Genomic DNA, 22,096 nt, shown 5'->3' with positions numbered 1-22,096 from the left:
CATTTTCCATAACTCTTCTATGATTTTCATGGGATATTGCTGTTGATCCGCGCCTAGACCCATTTTAGTGATATTGGCCAGTTTCCACATCTGTCTGATATTTTCATGGGACATTGACATTAAGTCGCAGTTGGACTCATGTTGGCGATATTGGCCAGTTTACATAACTTTCTTCACATTTTTATGGGATATTGGCATTAACCCACACTTGGACTCATTTTAGCGAAATTGGCAAATTTTCTCACCTTCATATTATTTTCTTGTCGACACGCATTAATTTGGAACCATTTTAGCGATATTACGTTCAGTTTTCTAAATTTTTCCCATGATTTCCACGGGAAGTCGACATTGACTCGCTCTTGGACTCATTTTAGCGATATTGGCCAGCTTCCAGAACTCTCATATCTCTGGATATTGCTGTTGATCTGCACTTAAACCCATTTTGGCAATATTGGCGAGTTTCCACATCTGTCTCATGATTTTCATGAGATATTGACATTGAGTGGCACCCGGCTCTATTTTGGCGATTTTGGCGATTTTCCGAAACTTACCTATGATTTTCAAAGAATATCGACATTGACCTGCAGTTATACCAATTTTCGCGATATTTGGTCAGTTTGAAAATTTTCCATGGCATATCGACATTGACTCGCATTTGGATCCATTTTAACGAAATATTGGCAAATCTCTGCTACTTTACCATAATATTCATGAGATATTTGAAAACATCGATTTTGGCGATATTGGCTAAGTGCTGCGACTTTCCTGCGTCTTCTGTGGGAAATTGCCATTGACTGCACTTGGATCCATTTAAGCGAAATTAGCCAGTTTCCACGACTTTCTTACGATTCTCAGGGGAAGTTGCCATTGATTTGCACCTTAACCCATTTTGGCGATTTCAGCCAATCTCTTTGACTTTCCAATGATTTTCATGGGATCTAAGCATTGACCCACAATTGGACCCATTTTTGTGATTTTGGTCAATCCCTGCGACTTTCTTATGATTTTCACGAGATGTCAACGTTGACCCGCACTTGCACCCATCATGGCGATATTTGTTAGTTTCTACAACTTGCTTATAACGATTTTGACTTACACCTGGACCCATTTAGGCGAAAGTAGCCAGTTTCCACGACTTTCTTACGATTCTCATGGGACGTTGACACTGATTCGCACCCAAACCCATTTTGGTGATTTCAGCCAATCTCTTCGACTTTCCAATGATTTTCATGGGATCTTAGCATTGACCCGCAATCGGACCCATTTTTGTGATTTTGGTCAATCCCTGCGACTTTCTTATCATTTTTATGAGATGTCAATATTGACCCGCACTTGGACCCATTTTGGAGATATTTGCCAGTTTCCACATCTTGATTATGACGATTTTGACTCCCACTTGGACCCATCTATGCGAAAGTGGCCAGTTTCAACGACTTTCTTTCGATTCTCATGGGAAGTTGACATTGATTCGCACCCTAACTCATTTTGGTGATTTCAGCCAATCTCTTCGACTTTCCAATGATTTTCATGGGATTTTAGCATTGACCCGCAATTGGACCCATTTTAGTGATTTTGGTCAATCCTTGCGACTTTCTTATGATTTTCGTGAGATGTCAACATTGACCCGCACTTGCACCCACTTTGGCGATATTTGCCAGTTTCCACAACTTGCTTATAACGATTTTGACTCCCACTTGGACCAATTTAGGCGAAAGTAGCCAGTTTCCGCGACTTTCTTACGATTCTCATGGGAAGTTGACACTGGTTCGCACCCTAACTCATTTTGGTGATTTCAGCCAATCTCTTCGACTTTCCAATGATTTTCATGGGATCTTAGCATTGACCCACAATTGGACCCATTTTTGAGATTTTGGTCAATCCCTGCGACTTTCCTATCATTTTCCCGAGATGTCAACATTGACCCCCACTTGCACCCATTTTGGCGATATTTGCCAGTTTCCACAACTTGCTTATAACGATTTTGACTCCCACTTGGACCAATTTAAGCGAAAGTAGCCAGTTTCCGCGACTTTCTTACGATTCTCATGGGAAGTTGACACCGATTCGAACCCTAACTCATTTTGGTGATTTCAGCCAATGTCTTCGACTTTCTAATGATTTTCATGGGATCTTAGCATTGACCCTCAATTGGACCCATTTTTAACTCGTGAATTGCGCGCATGCGCAAGAGCGAGTTATAGGTACGATGTGGGGAATGGCATTCGCTCGCTCGCTCGCTCGCTCGCTCGATTGGTCGATTCCTGTAAACTTTTTTTAGATTTTAGGCTTTTGAGAGCATTTGATAGTTTTTGGCGAGCAATAAAAAGACGAAATGGCGACCTTTGTTGCTAAGAATAGTGGTGGGGTGAAAAAGAAGCCAATTACAATCTTTAAAGAGTTTTTTTTTTTACGTTTTAGTTTCAACAAGCGGCGCCAGCGACTGGCAGGCATGCAAGGATTCACACTGAAATAACAGAACAACCTTCATTTTTCATAAAATTGTAATTTACAATCCTTGAACTTGAAAACAAACCGAAGATTCATTGAAAATATCACTTACTGCGAAGTGCTCGGAGTTTACAGATGTTCAAAAGCTTTTTCTGTTATAGCGTGAGATTGAGGACAAAATTGATCATTACGTTTCGTCGCGTGTGTTTTTCCTGTGTGAAGCAACAAAAGATGCCGGCGACTGACGAAATAACAAGTTAACACGAAAATCAAATAACACCTAAACAAACAGTTTTAGCTACCGATTTTCAGTGAATTTTAAAAGAACAATTTTCTTTTAAGTTTCAAGACAATTTGAAGATTCAACATTCATACAACGTACTAAAATGCGAAAGTTACACACCACAAAATTGGTAAATAGGCCTGAAATGAAATTCTATCTTGTTATTGATTACACGTTGCCTAGCACGTGACTTAAATCTACCCAGGCGGAGATCCAAAATGACGGTGGCAGGCTTAGCTTAGTTATATCACTCAAAACTCGTTCCCGTTTGTCTCTTTTGATAAAGAGGGAATCGTTAATGTTTTCATTAAGACAGAATTGCCTTGATTTTCTAATATTTACAACGAAAGACAGTAAATCTCACTTTTCACCCACATTTACTTCCAACCTTTTCTCTTAAACCAGAAACAAAAATGATAGACGTTTAAAACACATGACATCATCCACCTTGTCAAATGTAATAGCATGATTATTTCAATGGTAATGCCTTCTTATCCCAACGTTACTTTGTTTCTTTGCTACATTAGCGAACACTGAACTACTGCTCGTACTCTAGATATGACAATCAACCACAAAATTCCCTAAACCAGATAACATTAAACATGATCTAAAAAATCATGTGTCAATTCACGAGTTTGCTCACAGAGCACTTTGATTGTGATTTTGGTCAATCCCTGCGACTTTCTTATCATTTTGACGAGATGTCAACATTGACCCGCACTTGCACCCATTTTGGCGATATTTGCCAGTTTCCACAACTTGCTTATAACGATTTTGACTCCCACTTGGACCCATTTTAGCGATATTGCCCAGTTTCTACAAGTTTCCCACGATCTTTGTGGGATATCGACACTGACTTGCAATTGGACCCATTTTGGCCATAAAGGCCAGTTTCCACAACTTTCTTATGGTATTTATGGGACACTTGGGTCCATTTTGCCGACATTGGCCGATGCCTCGACTTCCTCGTCGCTCTTATGGGATATTGCTCTTCACCCACACTCACACTCTCACTCGTTTTAGCAAAATTGCGAACCTTAGATTTTCTTGACTCATGTAATAATGCACTAAATAATTTTAATAAAGGTCGCCATTGCCATGCGTTAAAATACTTGTCCCGCGAACAAAGACACTTAGGCCAAAATGCTGAAACTTTTTCAATTTAATCAGGCTTCAAACGTCACAACAAAATGACCAGGTAAGGATACGTCAAGGAGCCAAAGTCGATAAAACAAAATTGAATTAATTCGTGGAGGAGAGCTGTTATTTGTCGTATAAAGTGACTGACTAGTTGACAGTGAGCTTAATTTTTTTTAGCTGATTGATAACACTTGTTCGTAGATTTACATTCTTGAGTGAAAGAGGAAAAGGAACAGGCAGTTGAAACGACTCACAAGTTATAATCAAGATATTTCTGTGTTTAAATCTGAACTATCTGAATCAGATTCACTGTCACTTCCGTATTCAGCATTGAGAACGGAACGCAGGTCCTCAAAGACTTCACTTTGGCCAAGCTGTTGAACCACGTCAGCTTCATCAGTGTTGTAATCGTCCTCCATCTGAACCTCCTCATCGGCATCATCACAATCCACTTCGGGGAAAATTCCAAGGTCAAACTGAGCTTTACATTCCTCATGGCTATCATCATCATTAGAAAAGAGACCGTGGAGATGACCTGTGAATACGGAAAGCTCATCCATTTTAGTGCGGGCAATGGAGAGTAATGCGCGAGCTCGCTCCGTATCTTTCTGTGCCATCAGTTCCTTTGACCAAGTGTCCAATACCTTCAACTTTCCCTCGAAATGACTGAACATCCGAGCCATTTCTTCTTTGGTGTTGGCTATTTCCTCTAAGCATCTTTTGCGTGTGTGAAACAAATCAATGAGTTGCCTCTTTAAACAATAGGGAACAGCAGACTGCGGTTGGGTGTCATCGTTTAGTACACGCCACAGTGGACTGTCGATGCTTAGCGCGTCTTCAACCGCAATTGTGGAGGGGTATTTACAACCCACCGTGTCAACGTTTTGTCTTGTGTACTCCTTGACAAGCTGTTTAATGGCTCCCGTTGCCTTTGTAATTTGCGTACAAAGCCGTTTTGCAATGGCTTGTCCATCTAAAGAATTAACACGACATGAGTCAAAATGATACCCTAGAAAGCCTAGGTTATAATCATTTCAATACGATGTGTTGGTTAGCTGTAATCGGGCTTCTTATCGACGACTGTTAGCACTGAAACATATCAATGCAATACCTGCATATTTCTTCATCAGTTGTAAGAGAAACCACCTTTCTGAGCACTTGACATGCACGGATAATAGCAAGTCTTCTCGACGTTTGTCTTGCAAATCGCGGAGGTATGCAATATACATGCTACTGTAAGGAGACCATAGGGGTTGGCCGCCCTCAAGGTTCTTTAGCTGTTGATCCAACCTATTACCCAAAATTTGGTTGAAATTATTGGTTTGGATTTGCATTGTTTTGAAGTGCGATTGGCAATCAAAACTTGCCCTAAGAACCCAGTATAATACCTATAACGACTTCCACGTTTAATGACATGGAATTTTCCATAATTCTGTTTGCCCGACTGCCTGATTGTTTGTTTACTTGTATGATAAGCTATTTCTAGATTTTGTGGCTGGTAATGAGTTCTTTGCTTTGTTTTGGCGGACCTCATTTGAAAATCGTTTTAATATCCTTACGTAAAGATCAATTAGTTCCCAGATGAGGGGAATAAATTGCAGGATCCAAAATATGGTTTCATACCTGTCAAGCTGATCGGTCAGTACTTTCCAAGTTTCAGATGCCGGGGAACATTTTTGCAGGTTTGTTCTGTTAATGAACAGTTTGAAAATTCAGAAGACAAGCATCAGAGAAAGTCAGGAGAAATGACAGAAAGTGATGGACCAAAAGTGACACATTTACTGTAAAATTTGGGGTAAACATTGTATGAAAACCAGATCCCCATGCTACTTCATACCTTACACAGAAAAACTGCCTCAACTTGTCCGGGTAATCATCTGGTGATGAACCTTTAAGTAGGAAACGTAAAATCATACACGAACTTGTAACTGTTTAAGTGACTTGCGTGTACCTATCTGAACTTCAGTTGTGGTACTCTAATTTCCTCTTAAGCACTTCAAAACATTTATCACTCTGTAATCAAAAGGGGGGCAAAGTACAATGGAAATCATTAATTTGTCATAATTATTATTGGTCGTTAAAGGTGAACCATTCCAAATAAGTTCCCCTCAATGAATAGGCGAAATTTGTACGTACTGGGTCTTCCTGTACTGGTCGCTTTGTTAGCCGTAGATTTCTCCATCATGCTCCACTCTGAGACGTTGGATACGTCCACCTTAATACCTTGGTAATAGTAAAATGGGGCTGTATCATCATCTTGACATACTTATGTATCTAACAAAGTTACATTCATCGAAGTTTCAATTTCTAGTATCCCGCAATACCCAAATGCCAATTCGCTAATGAAGGGAAGAGAATATACAATATGTATTTACGACATAAAGCTCACAACAGGACGCACATGCAATGAAGTCTAATTCTTTTTAACACGTAAAGGAACAATGTAATTAGTTGAAGGGAAAAATAACGAAAGTAACGAAATCAAATCCCTACCTGTCTCATTCAACTTCTCAAGAAGCAAATTGAGTTGCTCTTCAGTTTCTTTCTCCGTTTCCACTGCTTTCTTTAAATGGTCACGAAGTCGTTCTCCTAAATTTTGGGGGATAACGAAACATGGTGAAAAACAGCAAGATAACGATCGAGTTTACGAAAACATATCATAAATCGTTTATAATATGATATACTGTGGTGATAACTGTATTTGTAAAACGTGAAGATTAACAGCTAAATTACCGAGGTTCGAAATTGACTTTTTAGCGTAATGCATCAAGAAGTCAGTTAATGTATAAACTCGGTGGGCTGGAGTTATTTCCTTCGTTATTTTTGCTGTTGGCCTCAAGTAAGACCACAGTCTCTCCATCACCTCACCATCACTCATCCCGAACCCTTCCAGCCGTCTTCCGCTGTAGTTGACCTGGCGTTACAAAACACCAAACAAAGCTTCATGAAAACAATAACTGTTTTAGAGTAAGCATGCATGTGTTTTTCAATACCTTTCAACTCCTCAAAAGTGTTCAAAAAGAAAATATTTCAAAATACCTGACAAGAAACTTTGTGTCCATAGCAGTGAAATGCAGGTATCGCAAGAGTAACATTTTCAAGCAATGTTTCCTGGTGCGTATTCTACAGAGAAGATAAATTAAAAACAACAGGGCATCATTTGACAAGCAAAAATGCCAGAGTACCATGACCACAACTTAATTCAAATAAAACCGCTAAAAAATCTTACTCTCAAATGTGTATCCAGCACACATGCAATATCATAGAAGAAATGAATGTTGATAGCTTTATCTTGCACATGATTTTTAATCCATTTTAGCAAATACACAGCATTTCCAATCCTGCTTAATAAAAATAAAATCATTATTAGCCACAATGTCCATGCAGTAATGTATTTGTTCCCTAGTTTCATTGAGTACCCTAATAGAAATGGTGTATAAAACAGAGTTATGCTATACAGCAGTACGACTATCATATATAAATTCTTTCCTTAGGAACCTAAAAAGTGACATGTCTCTTAATTTATGCATTCTACAAGGCACTCTGGTTACATATTTCTTAACAATAGCTGACCAATAATGTACAGATTTCCTTTTGCATGTACATACTCTTCTCCTCTCTTTAAGCTGAAAAACTTCAGTGGCACTTCGTGCTTGCAGCCTCCACCAAAGAGGGCCGTCTCATCGAGCTTTGTGGATTTGTTTTTGGAACGGAGATTGGAACCAGCTTGAAACTGATTACACTGCTCCTACAACAGAAAACATTTAACTCTTAATCTTCAACTTCCTTTCTACCTTTTCTTGAGATGTCATTTAAAGCAGAAGTATCAAAGATAAAAACAGAACAGGAATTAAGATCTATGTAGCATTCATGTACGTGTAGCATTCAAAGTAGATATGGGTTGTTGGAGGTGAACCCTCACATTAGAAATTAAAGATTACATTATGGGAAAGGTGGCAAGGAAAATATTGGCAGAAAATAATAATCATTCATCAATTTCTCATAAAAATTTAAAAAATGGGGCAACCAAATAAATTTACTGCTTGATAACAACCCTTCCTCTTTCAATCAGGCTTGGGACCAGCAAGAGTGACAGTAGATACCCTTGGCAGAGTTAGTTGTGTAAGCAAATACAAAGATATTACCTTTAAAGACCATAAATCAATTACAAAAAAAGAGGGAAAAAAACTGTATTTAGAAAAAAAAAAATAGAAAAAGACCAAGGAAAAGAGGGGGCTGCAATAAAGATTATGTACTTGTTCTTGAAGCTGACAATTCACACAGTTCTTGTAAATTAAGTTTACAGAACAAACTAACAATATATTTGAGCTACATGTATTTTGGGCAGAATGTTACCAAAGTAATTAACCCTTCAAACTGTACCATATTTAAATCATTCAGCACTAACATCATTATTACAAGTAATGAACATAATTGTTACTTTTGGTCTCTCGTTGCAATGGTTGAGTAGTGGTATGAGTACTGATGGGTAACAAAAGGTTAGAGCAATGCAACAAAATACAAAGTAAGAGAAAAAGTCCTTTGGTTCACACACCATTGACTTGCTGCTTGATCTTTTGCTGTAATTAGCTAGAAATGCATCTACTTTTTCTTGGCTAATGAACAGTTCCTCTCCATGATTTGAGGACTTTCCACTAGTTCCAGCGCTGCATTTGCAGACACATCCAAACAATGCATCAACAGAGATAAATAAACTTCCCTTCTCCTACAATCAGATGCCAAAATCTTATAAGAAATGTCATGTTAAAAATATTTCTTACGCCTAAATGAATGAAAAACAATGGAATAACTCATGCTAAGACCAGCTGCCACACTATGAGGACCACTAGGAAAGATTCAAAACAATGTTTCTTGTCTAAATTATATCATTCATTATGCCAACACATATAGTAATAGTTATTTGAGATTTCTAAAGGTAAATATTACCCACTTAGACATTTCATCTGAAGGATGACTTATCACAAACCTTAGGACATGCAGGACATTCATGATCATTCTCATACAAAGGATTGAAATGCTTCAGGTTACTCAACATGCTAGACATATACCGGAACTCGCAGAAACAATCTCCAACAAGGAGCCGGTAGATGTCCTTAATCTAAAGGAAAACAAATAATTTATTTATTGTATAAATTAAGAAAATAAAAAGGAATTCATAAGCATAAGATAAAAAATTACTGAATGAATACTTACATAAACCTTTGAAGCAGGTGGGACCAGCCACTGCAGTGCCTGACATATTGACCTTAAAGACACTCTACATTCTAAGAAAATGTATTGGAGCAAGGCCATAAATTCAAGGTCAAAGGCTACCTGGGGCTGTTTTGGAGTAGATGGCCAGAAACCATTCCTGACCAGCGTTATGGCTTCTGGTTCATGCTCGCAACATTTGATTTTGATGGGATTCTGCTGCCCTGTATAAAGACAAACACCATAGAGTGTCCATAGTCGTATTCTTCTATAATAATATTTGTTTATTAATTCCTTTCTGTGTTGAAAAAAATAATTAAAACACAAACAAAGACCTTCCTGGAAGAGGTAAACTAACTATTTAAATATAAGTATAAGTAAAAAGTAGTACTAGTAATTGCAGACTGGCAACCTATCTCACAATAAAGTTACATATTGCACAGCTGTTAGTTACTTACCATGCAAACCGACAGCTATAATGTCACGCACATATCCATGATCCATGTTGTGAGGTGTGGTCCATACACACTCACCAAACTGATATGGCACAAATCTTCCATCCTAAGAGCATAAAATATCCTACATGAATCAGGTGAATACAAATCACACACCATTTAAATCAGCCAACTCTTTCAAAATTGCCAAAATAAACTTTACTTTGTTCTGAGTATAGAGCAAATTACATGTATGCTTGCAAGAAAAAATTATCCTTACAGCTCTAGCTTTTTCCTCTGCATAAAAATGGGTCAGGTCTCATGGACATAATGCATATTGAAGTTGAGAAAAAACTACATCAAGTGAAGTAATTGAATAGAGGTGATATAGTTGTAAGAAAAAAAAGATGGATGTCTCTGCAATTAAACCCCAAGACAACGTACTTACAAATGAAATTGCCTAACGGCCAGAGTACACAAGAAATCGGGTTTCACAACATAATTGAAAAGGTGACTGGAGGAGATTGTCCTCCATAAATCTTCAACTCACTTTCCAAACTTCCGGGTGGTGAAGTGATCTACCGCCTGCGTGAACTAAATTGATGTGATCTGCACATAGGAATTGCCCTGGACTGCAGTGAAGGCATCTGCCGCACGCCTCTTCTTCGCAAAAAGGAATGACACACATCTGCTCCAAAGGCAAAGCCTGTCTGGTCAACAGCGCTGAGACGAGCTGCTCTCTCGCATTGAGCCAAGACAAAGCCAGCGTGGCTTTCCTCTCATGGTAAGCTTTTAACTTGCGCTTCAGTCGCACTTTTTCACTTTTAGATGTTTGGTTGGTTCTCAAACCATGATGTTCGTCAATATGGGGAAGGTCTTCTTGGTCTAGAGAAAAACCGCCGCACGTGTTTAGAGAAGATCCGGCGACTACAGACGTTGTATCAGTTAATTGCTGGGCGGCATATCGAACTGGAACACTAAACTTCGACTTTCTTATAGCTTTTCCTCCTTTAAAAGTAACTACATTCAAACTTTTTTTCGAGCTAAAATCGCGTTTAGGAGACATAATGTTATCCAAAGCTTTTTCAAAGCCGCGTTTCAAGGGTTCGCAGGCTATGGCACCAGGCCTTGAGTCCTTTCAGGTCTCGATAGGTAAATAGGCCCTACTTTGACCGCTTGTATGCGTTAATTTCAACATGATCTCGAGACCGAAATTACGATTATCGTTATTTCTAAATTGGCACCAAATTTATGGATATAGTATAATTTCGTGGCACTCTTTACCAATGCTCTTTACACGTGTTAAATAAAGAGAAGGACTCGGTTCCACTGTCTTACAACATTCAAGATGGCGGAGGAAAGGGGTAAATGTGCGTTCAGTTGTGATCAGCATGATCTCGACACCAAAATAACGATTATCGTTATTTCTAAATTGGCCCTGAAATAACGAATATCATAATTTCAGTGCATGTCTGAGACCTTCGGGCTCGAAGCTTGGGAACTAGTATTCAGGGAAAGATAAAATGGCGGCTTACGGCGGCGAAGGAAATCTCAGTAGTTTAATATTTAGCGTGAAAAGGCTTGGGTGTTGTGATCTGGTTCTCAAGTAAAAAAAAAATCACGGTCTGCAATGGCCCTACCACCTTTTGAACAACAAGAAAACATTGAAATGGTGGTAAAAAGCAGCAAGTTTCGAAGTCTAAACGAAAGATGGGTAAGCTGAGTTTCAGTCAAATATCATGACATTTGGGATGTAATTTCGATACCGAATAAATAGTTCTACATGGTTACACACGCATAGGATTCTGTTGTGTTCACGTGAAGGCCATTTCAGCCATTCCTGCCACTTGTAAGTGGTAGGAAATAAAAGATATGTATAGTTGTTTCGTATTGAAGCCCTGTGAAATCACAAATTTGTTTTTTTTTCTTCTTTGTTTTAGGTGGTCATTATCCATTACTTTTGGAAGTCGATGCTGATGAGAAAGAAAAAATGTTTATGATTATTTCTTCTCTCGAACATTTTACTATTTAGGTACCAAATAATCTTGATACTGAAGATCATTGCATCCATTATGAAAAAATTACCCTTGATTGCTTTGTCAACTGGAATGTATAATGTAATATACCTTGTGATTTGTGGGATTTTCACAAGTAAACTAGAAATACTTGAAGAGGGTAATGATGTACTTAATGCAGAGCATTTGGTACACAGTCTGCTTTGCTGTAATCTACCTGAAGGTGCTTTTTATATGCTAGTAAGACTTGCACAGCTCAGTCAAAATGTTTTTGAGTCGTAGAAAAGCTGGCCAAACCTCTTCCTGAAAAGCAGTCTGAAAAATGTGAAGTTAGCGGAAGGTACTTCATTGTAGGCGGCCAAATTGTAAGCTGCCAGCCCATTTTGAGTGAGCAGTAAAACTCAAGATTGGCTATTTTAGCTAATTTTATTGAGAACCAAATTCCCAGCAACGGGCACAATTTTACTGGGCTATTTGTTATTTAACTACTTAGTAATATTCTTATTAAAATTTACTGCATTCCTTTCTAATAATTTGCTGCTCATTGTATGCTGTATATAGCTTATGATTTGTGTGATTTTCACAAGTAAATTAGAAATACCTGAAGATGGTAATGATGTACTAGATAATGTACTTGATGCAAAGCTATTTTGGTGCAAAGTGTGTGCCTTTTCTGTAGGTGATTTTGCATTCTAATAAGACTTGTAATTCAAATAATACACATCAGCTGGAGTGGGAATATTAAAAGAAAAATAATAATATTTAGCTATACCAAGTTCTGGTTTTATGTCCAAAGTGTGTGCCTTGTCCATAGGTGATTTTGCATGCCAATAAGACTTGTAATTCAAATAATACACATCAGCTGGAGTGGGAATATTAAAAGAAAAATAATAATATTTAGCTATACCAAGTTCTGGTTTTATGTCCAAATTAAGCACTTAGTTGAAGATCACTGCACTGCTCAGGTCCAGAAGGCTGAAAGAGTACTGTCTGCTGTTAGTTTGATTTTTGTCATTTCTATTGATTTATTTTATTTATCAATGTTTCTTTGAATTGTAATTCATTGATCTCTTTCAATAGTGCAGGTTCGCTCATGTAACCTAATCTCCCACTTATGTATGTATGTATAGATGAGCTCAGTCAAAATGTTTTTGAGTGGAAGGCAAGCTGGTGATAGTAATAGGCAGCAGAGGCTGAACCTTGTCTTGAATGGAAGTGTGAAAAGTGTGAAGTTAGCGGCAGCTATATTGTGGCAGGCAGCCAAATTGTCAGCTGTGGCACATTTTGACTGGGCTGATTGTGTGTAGTATATATGTGCACTTCTTTTAGGGTGTTAAACAGGTTAAAGTACCAAGAAATCCTCTGTGATAACTTGATAATTCAAGATGTAAAAATTTTAAATAATAAGGTAAAGCTTGATCATTCTTAAGAGTTTCCATTTGTTCTGGAAATTTGGGGGAGGGTCAGGGGAGTATTATTTATACATAAATAATGTACATAAAAAGTAAAAAAAAAGGACCAAGGTAAAATCCCAATTTGTTTTAAGAGTTAATTTTATTAAGAGAAAACCCTGGATATAGCTTGGGATTTGTGTGATTTTCAAAAATTGTTAGGAACCTTGTTAATTTTCAGCTTCAAGAACACAAGTACATAATCTTTAGTGCAGCCCTCTTTTCTCCCCGCCATTATTCTAATTTTTTTATCAAGTTTCCTTTTTCTTGTGTTCAATTAATTTATTGTCTTTACAGGTGAAATTTTAATATCTGCTAGCACAATTATCTCTGCTAAGAGTGTCTACCATCACTCTTGCCGGTCTCAAGCCCAAAACGCTGCAAACTAGCTGAAACTACATGTATTTCGTAAAATTGCAATGAAATCTATCTAAAAACACCAAAATCCGGCAGAACGTACGAGTTTTTGCCAAATTTTTCGCAAAAGTTGACAAAAGCGCTCAATTCGACCTGAAAAACACTTTTTTTTTTGCAAAAATCAGCCTATTTTACATTCAAAAGCACGATGTCTTTAACAAAATAGGGATACAATCCATATGAAAACACTTATTCCAGCTAAAACGCAGTGTTCTCAGTAAAATTTGGGGGAAAACGCGTAAAAACCGTCAGAAACACGACAAATTGGGCTGATTTTACCCACTTTTTGTGTAAATAGCTGCCAAAACCCTCTAAACTAGCTGGAACTACATGTTTTTCACAAGATCGCCATAAAATCTTGAAACGTTGCTTTAGGGACCTTTATGCCTCCAAAACGAGTTTTTACTTTAAAAAAAATGGAATGAACAAAGATGTTAAAGGGGAAAAAGCTGTGAGAAAGGAGAAGTTTAGTGTTGCTGTTTGATATGCCGCCCAGATATATCAATTTATTAATTTAACGCCTTTAGCCGTGGGCAGAAGTTTTTCTCTAGACTAAGAGGACCCTCCCTATGTTGACGAACCTCAATAACTCGTTGATTTTACTGTTTTTACACAGATTTGATTTTAACCATATTCGCCAAAATAACTGCCAAAACACGGCAAACCAGTATCTCGGCCAAGAGCGATATTGGCCATTTCACACATCCTTATTAGATATGAATTTTATTAAAGATTGTCATTCTAGCATATGTTGGCTAGTTACCACAGGTTTCTTGATTTTCATGGGAAAGTGGCATTGGTTGGTACCATGACCAATCTCCTCGACTTTCCCATGATTTTCATAGGATGTTAGCGACCCATACTTCGAACCTCAGTTGTTTTTTTTTTTTTTTACATTGGCGCGAGTTTCACAACTTTCTTGTGGTTTGGCATTGACTCAGAGTTGGGCTTATTTTTATGGCTAATCCATCGGCGACTTTCTCATGATTTTCTTGGGTTCTCAACAGTGACACGCACTTTGGAACCATAATTTTATAAATATGTCAACACTGGCAAATACTGCTAAAATCTACACTCTACTAAACTCCATGTACCACAATATCCACACAACTGCGTGTGCCTACTTGAAAATCCTAACCCTAACCCTAAAACTATCCAGTTAGCCTAGTATTGTATTGCTGGTTTGAGTGACTAAACTGGCTCAAATGATCCAGCTGCTTAAAAATCTAAGCACAGAGTAAGTTTAAAAGATTCAATTTTGTAAGGTTTCGAAACAGTTCCAAAATTAACATGCACATAGCTCAGTGTAAAACATCGAAGCTTCTAGGACTTCTTATGATTCCTACGAACGTACACACCTAATGCACGTCAATTTGCCTTTGTTGTCCTCGAACGATCACGTCTTCATGGTAACGTGGTGTAAGAACTGTACAGCACTTTATAAATATATGTTTTACTTGACGATAAAAGTTTGAATCCGTACAAGGAAACGTAACGGAAACAGGCGATGATAATATTCCGTTGACAGAAATGCAACGGAAACGTGTCGTCATATTTCCGTTCAGGAATCATAACGGAAACATAACAGGTCCAAGGAAGAAGTGAATGATGTGGAAACATAGAGTTTCATTTTTCCGAATTACGGAATCATGCTATTTCGTCCTGTGCTCACTCTAACTCTGTGCTATCCTAAACCTAACCCAAACCCCAAACCAATCCTAAGCTATGGTAAAGGGTTTAAGTCAGGGTTGAGGATAGGGTTAGGGCAGGAGCCCATTACCTGGTTAGGGTTAGAGTTTGGGTTGCTTCGGGTCAGAGGGGTTTAGTGTTACAATCAGGGTTAGGGCTAGGGTAAAATTATGCTTAGAGTTAGCGGGGTTTAGTGTTAGAATTAGGGTTAAGGCTAGGATGAGGCTATGCTTAGGGTTGGCGTTAATATTTTTCTACAAGCATTCAATTGCAGGGTTTTTGGTATTGTGTTTGTAAATTTCAGTAACTACTTGAAAGTTTACTGAAAAACAAACGATAGGCCGACTGGTACACTTACAGGATAGATAGAGAAGGTTGGGGTTAGGGTTAGGGTTAGGGTTAGGTCTAGGTTAAGGGCTATAGGTTAGGGTTTAGGGTTTAGGGTTAGGTTTTAGGGTTATGGTGTGGGGCTAGGGTTAGGGTTAGGGTTTAGGCTTAGTGTTAGGGTTAGAGGGTCTGCGGTTGAGGTTAGGGCTAGGGTGAAGGTTTGGGGTGAGGGTTTGGGGGTAGGGTTAGTGTTTAGGGTAAGGGTGTAAGCCTCTTCAAAAATATTTTTAAGAAGATTTTGTCACCTTTTTCAGTTGCATCATTTTGACTGGAGTGAAAAGTTCCGTTCTTAACCCGAGCCCTAACCCTAACCCGGGGTTAGGGTTAGGGTTAGGATAGCTCGCAGCTAGAGTTAGGGCTTGGGTAGGGTGGGATTATGATTGGGCTGAGGGTCACAATTTTTTCTGAAAACATACAATTTTTTTTGGTATTGTGTTTGGCTCTAAACTTTAACAACTACTTGAAAGGTTGCTTGAATTCAAAATATACCATTTTTTGCCAAAATAACTGCCAAAATGCGCAATTCGGGCCTTTTTATCAATTTACACTTGGTTTAAGCTTGGTTTTTGTGTTTTCCCACAGACTCTTAAACTATTTTGCTGAGAACATTTTTTGCAGCGTTTTTAAAACTGAAATAAGCTTATTTTTGCAAAAAAAACAAACGTGTTTTTCAGTCGAATTTAGTGTTTTTGTCAACTTTAGCGAAAAATGTTGCAAAAATCGTACATTTCTGCCGTGTTTTGGAGTTTTTAGACAGATTTCGTCGCGATCTTGTGAAAAACATGTAGTTTCAAGCTAGTTTTCAGTGTTTTGGCAGTTATCTTGGCAAAAAATGGGTAAGTCAGCGCAATTGTTTTTTTTTTGGTTTTTAAGGTTTTGTTTGCCCAAATTTTACTGAGAACACTGTGTGTTAGCTTGTCTCCATTGTTTTTTCGCAGATTCTATCGCTGTTTTGCTGAAAACATAACGTTTCAGCTTGTTTGCATCGTTTTTGGTCGTGAAATAAGCTAATTTTTGCAAAAGGAAAAAAACCTGTTTTTCAGCCCAAATTGACATAAAGGATACAGAGGAACATTTGCTTATTGCCTTTTTTTTTTGTCCTTACTCATGAAGTTGATTTTGGCATTTCAAACAAAAACTCTGCTAGAGCATTAATTGAATGACATATCATGCACTTACTTTGAAGCAAGAACACTTTTTTTTTAATTCAGAAAAATACCTTTTTAGTTTTTTTTAAGGACTGCTGGATATAACCTGTACAACCAAGATGAATTTACATTCATTATTTGTCATAACTTACACTAAATTAGAAATTCAAGTATGAAATGAGGGTACTAGCCCTTTAATAGTGTTCAAAATTTCCATATGCAGGGGTACTTGTGGCTACTAGAGAAGAATCAGTCTTTAACTCTTCACCCCCCCCCCAAGGGAGATAATGAGTACAGATATCCTCTTCCCTAGGGGCAACTAGCTCAAAAGTGAGTGATCTCAAGGGCCCTCCAAAAACGTTTTCTACAGCAATAACTAAGCTCTACAGAAGCACACTATGCAGACAAAAGGTGTAAGAGAATCAATGAATTCTTTAATTCTTGGTCCCTCCCAGGCCAACCTATTGTACAAGCTATATCCAGAATTATGCCCTTATAAAATAAACTTTTAAAGCAAATTGGGATTTTGCCCTAGTTCTTTTTATTTTTTTGTTACTTTTTAACACATTTGAATAAATAATGCTCCCCTAACTCTCCCCAAAACTTTTAGAACAGATGCAAACTCTTAAGAATGATCAAGCTTTACCTTATTGTTAAAAATTTTTACATCTTAGACTACCAAGTTATCACAGAGGTTTTTTTTTCGGTACTTTGACCTGTTTATCACCTAAAAAGAAGAACACATACATAACACACACAATCAGCCAGGTCAAAATGTGCTGCAGCCAACAATTTGGCCACCTACAATGAAATAGCTGCCAATTTCACACATGTCAGACTTCTATTCAGGACAAGATTTGGTCTCTGCTACCTATTAAGTGCCAGCTTGCCTGCCACTCAAAATTTCAACTGAGATTGTACATACATACATGTTGGATTAGGCAAACCTGCACTATTGAAAGAGATTAATGAATTATAACTCAAAGAAACATTGATAAATGAAATAAATCAATAGAAATGACAAAAATTAAACTAACAGCAGACAGCACTTTTTTGGCCTTCGGGGCCTGATCAGTGCAGTGATCTTTAACTAAGTGCTTAATTTGGAAATAAAACCAAAACTTGTTATGGTTAAATATTATTATTTTTCTTTCAATATTCCCATTCCAGCTGACGTATATTATTTGAATAACAAATCTTATTAGCATGTTAAAATCACCTAAGGACAAGGCATACACTTTGTACCAAAATTGCTTTGCATCAAGTACATTATCTAGTACATCATTACCATCTTCAGGTATTTCTAATTTACTCTTGAAAATCACACAAATCATAAGCTATATACAGCATACAATTGGCAGCAAATTATTAAAAAGGAATGCAGTAATCTTTAATAATAAGATTACTTAGTAGCTAGATAACAAATAGCCTAGTCAAAATGTGCCCGTAACCAGGGATTTGGCTGTCCACACAGAACATTTGTTAGGCGTCTAGTCTGGACAAGGTTTGGCCTCTACCTCCTATTACAATAGCCAGCTTGCCTACTTCTAAAAAACATTTTGACTAGGCTGAAAAAAATGTTTGAGAGAAAAATGGCCACAACAAGCCCACTTACTGCAAAATAAGAAAGATAAAAGTAACACTTCAAATTAATAAAGAATATAAGCCTTGCAGGATTTGGCTCTCAATAAAATTAGTTAAAATAGCCAATCTTGAGTTTAACTACTCACTCAAAATGGGCTGACAGCCTGCAATTTGGCTGCCTACGATGAAGTATCTTCAACTGACTTCACACCTTTCAGACTGCTTTTCAGGATGAGGTTTGGCCTCTGCTGCCTATAATTACTACAGCCAGCTTGTCTACTACTAAAGAACATTTTGACTTGGCTGTGCAAGTGTTACTAGCATATAAAAAGCACCTTCAGGTAGATTACAGCAAAGCAGCCTTTGTACCAAAACACTTTGCATTAAGTACATCATTACCCTCTACAGGTATTTCTAGTTTACTTGTGAAAATCCCACAAATCACAAGGTATATTACATCATACATGTTGACAAAGCAATCAGGGGTAAATTTTTCATAATAGGATGCAATGGTCTTCAGTATCAAGATTATTTGGTACCTAAATAGTAAAATGTTCGAGAGAAGAAATAATCGTAAACATTTTTTCTTTCTCATCAGCATCGACTTCCAAAAATAATGGATAATGACCACCTAAAACAAAGAAGAAATAAATCAAATTTGTGATTTCACAGGGCTTCAATAGGAAACAAGTATGCATATTTTTTATTTCCTACCACTTACAAGTGGCAGGAATGGCTGAAATGGCCTTCACGTGAACACAACAGAATCAGACATAGTTTGAAGCTACACTGGTTTGCAGATTTAATGAATGTAACCGAAGAAGTTACAATTCATAGACCCAACGTTTCGACACTCCTGTCTAGTGCCTTCATCAGGGGTGATCTAAACGCTGCAACAAGAGGTCCTTTTAAATGATCACTAATTAGCGGCCTTTTTTTCTGACGAGGTGTAAATAGGCGTCAGGAAGCAGACCGCCATCGTCACGATTTAAAGGAGCGTGGGCGGAGTTAATGTGCCAAGCCTCCAAACAAAGGCGCTGGTGGTAACGCCGATTAGTAGTGGTAATTTTAGAATTATCCCACCCAATTGTATGGTTGGTTAGGCAAGTATGCTCCGATAAAGCTGAATTTTCCTTTTTGCAAAGAAAAACCGCTTTTTGGTGCTCTTTTAACCGTGTACCAAACTGGCGTTTGGTCTGTCCGATGTATTCGTTATCACAGTCATTGCAAGGAATAGAATAAATGGCGTCGGTTCGTTGTTCTTTCGTGACAGGATCCTTAGGTTTGGCGAAAATATGCCCCAAAGTCTGAAAAGGTTTTTGAGCAACTTTAACGTTGTGGCTATTCAAAATTCTCTTGATGGGTTCAGTAACACCCTGTATGTAAGGAATAACAGCAAAACCAGTCGCTGGTTCCCTTTCATCAAGAGCGTTACTATTTGTAACAGAATTAATAATACAACAGAATCCTATGCGTGTATAGCCATGTAGAACTATTTATTCGGTATCGAAATTACATCCCAAATGTCCTAATATTTGACTGAAACTCAGCTTACCCATCTTTCGTTTAGACTTCGAAACTTGCTGCTTTTTACCACCGTTTCAATGTTTTCTTGTTGTTCAAAAGGTGGTAGGGCCATTGCAGACCGTGATTTTTTTTACTTGAGAACCAGATCACAACACCCAAGCCTTTTCACGCTAAAATATTACACAACTGAGATTTCCTCCGCCGCCGTAAGCCGCCATTTTATCTTTCCCTTAATACAAGTTCCCAAGCTTTGAGCCCGAAGGTCTCACACATGCACTGAAATAATGCTAATCGTTATTAGTAATGAGTGTAAAGCACTATGTAACATCGTCCTAAACCAGATGAGCCCACGACATATCAGCGGCATCTTGTATGAGTATCCGCAGTTTACAATGTCATTTCCGCTTTTTCTTGTTGACGCGTACTCACAGTGTACTCGAGTGTTAGGAAGTTCGCGTAGTGCGTCTGAGCCAGTTTCTGCCAGATTTGAACAGAAAAACAGGTCCTTTGTTGGACTGTAATGATACTTTGATGGCGCTGTTAACGAAATGTTTGGCCGGTTCGTAAGTTGTCAACCTGGTTTCGGTCGATCTGATTGATTGGCAACACCTCTTGAAAATCCAACACACCATCGACCGAAGCCTCATAGCTGCCAAGTGAGCAGAAGAACAATGACATCAAAATACTCGAGAAAGATAAATATTAATTTTAATTGCATTTGTGTTAAACTTATATGTACAGAAATTTCTGAAGAGGTACTTAATCAGAAGTTTATCACATGATAAGCCTTCAAACTTGTATTAAATAAATTGATGTACATATTTCACAATTTTAAGATGATTGTGTGATGACAATACACCGACGGTCAACATTCGAATATTCAGCTTGAGCTTCCTCCTAAATGTTAAGTATTTCAATTTGAACTTGTAGAATATAACCTATGGATTAAATGTGGGTCTATAAGTATCATCCATGAAATTCTTACAGGCAATTTTCATCATGATATTAAAGCACCACAAACTCAAGAACAAGGAAAAATAAGTTACGCAGAAAACTGACGGAGAAATTCATAGTTTTCATAATTTTGAATTCATTCATAATTTTGAATTACAAATCATTCAGACCATAGCCACATATAGACTTTTAGATTGTCACTGCTTTTCTTTGGGTGATTGCATGATATGGTACCCGTCTTGACATTCTTGGGAAAGGAACCATATCATGCAAGTCCAGGCAGTTGATGTAGTGTTTGCGCATTTTGTCTTGGTCATATGACTGCGCTGTGGGGTCTAGGCCATGGCATAAATCTGTAGCAAATGCCAGTGCAAACAACCCACAGTCATTTGAATTTGTTTGCTTTTGCACTCTTTCATTACAAAAAGTGACTGTAGAACCAGTATACAATAGCATGCGACATGAATGATCAATGGCAACCGTGCTTACATTTTGATATAAGCTGTCATACACCTTGACAGTTCCAGGACTAGTAGCTATTGTGCTCAGGCAAACCCAGTGTGAGCCAGTGTTTATGATCTGTACAAACTCACTAATGACTGGAGTGACTAATGCACCCACAATAACAGGGTCCCTTAGACCATCTACAAGAGGGAATTTTTGTTTTAGGAGGATCTGACCAGCATGTATCTCAGAATCACACAGCCATGTTGTCTTGTTTAAAATGGATCACCTATACTTATTTTAATTACATCAGTGCTGTCTTCTTCCTTCAGTGACTGTGGTTGTTGATAGGACTCACTATCACTTGTAAGGCAGTAAGGCCTGAAAAAGAAATTATCATCTGGGCTTTCTTCTTTCCACTTCTTGATTTTTAAGTCAAGGTTTTGTTGATCAATTTGTGAATGTCTGCACACCACTGTGGCACAATACATGTGGTTCCTGACATCCATGGTTGTTGGGAAGAACCGTCTGTTGGTTAGATCTGGAGGCTGTTGACCTGTGAAAAGTTCCTTCTTTACATAATGATGCAGGTGCTGTTGCATTTCAGAAACACAATTAACACCACTTCCAACAAGCTCATGAATTTTTTTAACCAGTGTCTCATCAATAGGCTGAAGTAGCCCAGCAGTCTGGTTACACAACAAGAAAGAAAGAATAATTGCTTTAATATTATTTATTCATTTAAAAAATTATACAACCTCATCCCCAGGTTTTCTTGGTCAATGGTTCAATAACCTGGAGCCGGCTGCTTTTGATGTCATTGGTTCAATATGAGAAAATTTTTTCCAAATTTGGTCAACAGCAGCTGGTTATGATGAAATATGTGAGTGGTTTTCACCTTTCAGAAACAGGGAAATATTTTGAATGAATAATAATGCAAATTATACCAACATTACTATCGGCA

At 37.9% G+C, this 22,096-nt stretch overlaps 1 protein-coding gene and 2 long non-coding RNA genes across 10 annotated transcripts; 1 reads left to right on the top strand and 2 right to left on the bottom strand.

Moving 5' to 3' along the window:
• Nucleotides 1-3,874: 3,874 nt before the first annotated feature.
• LOC113676368 (uncharacterized) lies at nucleotides 3,875-10,637 on the bottom strand. Of its 8 annotated transcripts, XM_089198900.1 has the most exons (16): nucleotides 10,067-10,635; nucleotides 9,541-9,643; nucleotides 9,281-9,306; nucleotides 9,086-9,232; nucleotides 8,859-8,990; nucleotides 8,427-8,597; nucleotides 7,480-7,619; nucleotides 7,101-7,215; nucleotides 6,911-6,994; nucleotides 6,605-6,785; nucleotides 6,365-6,460; nucleotides 6,008-6,094; nucleotides 5,709-5,760; nucleotides 5,495-5,560; nucleotides 4,983-5,161; nucleotides 3,875-4,844 (listed from the first exon to the last, which is right to left on the bottom strand). In XM_089198900.1, exons 1-16 carry the CDS (start codon nucleotides 10,580-10,582, stop codon nucleotides 4,135-4,137), a joined length of 2,805 nt encoding a protein of 934 aa, XP_089055026.1. In that variant the 5' UTR covers nucleotides 10,583-10,635; the 3' UTR covers nucleotides 3,875-4,134. The 8 variants fall into 8 exon arrangements, with proteins under 8 accessions (XP_089055026.1, XP_089055024.1, XP_089055025.1 ...); XM_089198898.1 differs by having other exon boundaries at nucleotides 9,086-9,306; nucleotides 10,067-10,637; XM_089198899.1 differs by having other exon boundaries at nucleotides 7,101-7,212; nucleotides 9,086-9,306; nucleotides 10,067-10,637.
• Nucleotides 10,638-10,785: 148 nt separating this feature from the next.
• Nucleotides 10,786-12,960, top strand: LOC149048971 (uncharacterized). The gene is made up of 2 exons (XR_016185000.1): nucleotides 10,786-11,230; nucleotides 11,457-12,960. It is a non-coding gene; the product is annotated as an uncharacterized LOC149048971 (long non-coding RNA).
• A 4,793-nt stretch (nucleotides 12,961-17,753) lies between these two features.
• Nucleotides 17,754-19,965, bottom strand: LOC149048970 (uncharacterized). Its single transcript, XR_016184676.1, has 2 exons — nucleotides 19,763-19,965; nucleotides 17,754-18,838 (listed from the first exon to the last, which is right to left on the bottom strand). It is a non-coding gene; the product is annotated as an uncharacterized LOC149048970 (long non-coding RNA).
• Nucleotides 19,966-22,096: the final 2,131 nt, after the last annotated feature.

The sequence above is a fragment of the Pocillopora damicornis genome, chromosome 3 (assembly GCF_964200805.1).
Source record: "Pocillopora damicornis chromosome 3, jaPocDami1.2, whole genome shotgun sequence".
NCBI classification, from domain to species: Eukaryota; Metazoa; Cnidaria; class Anthozoa; order Scleractinia; family Pocilloporidae; genus Pocillopora; species Pocillopora damicornis.
The sequence above is the reverse complement of the archived record's forward strand: the minus strand, read 5'-3'. Positions and strand labels throughout refer to the sequence as shown.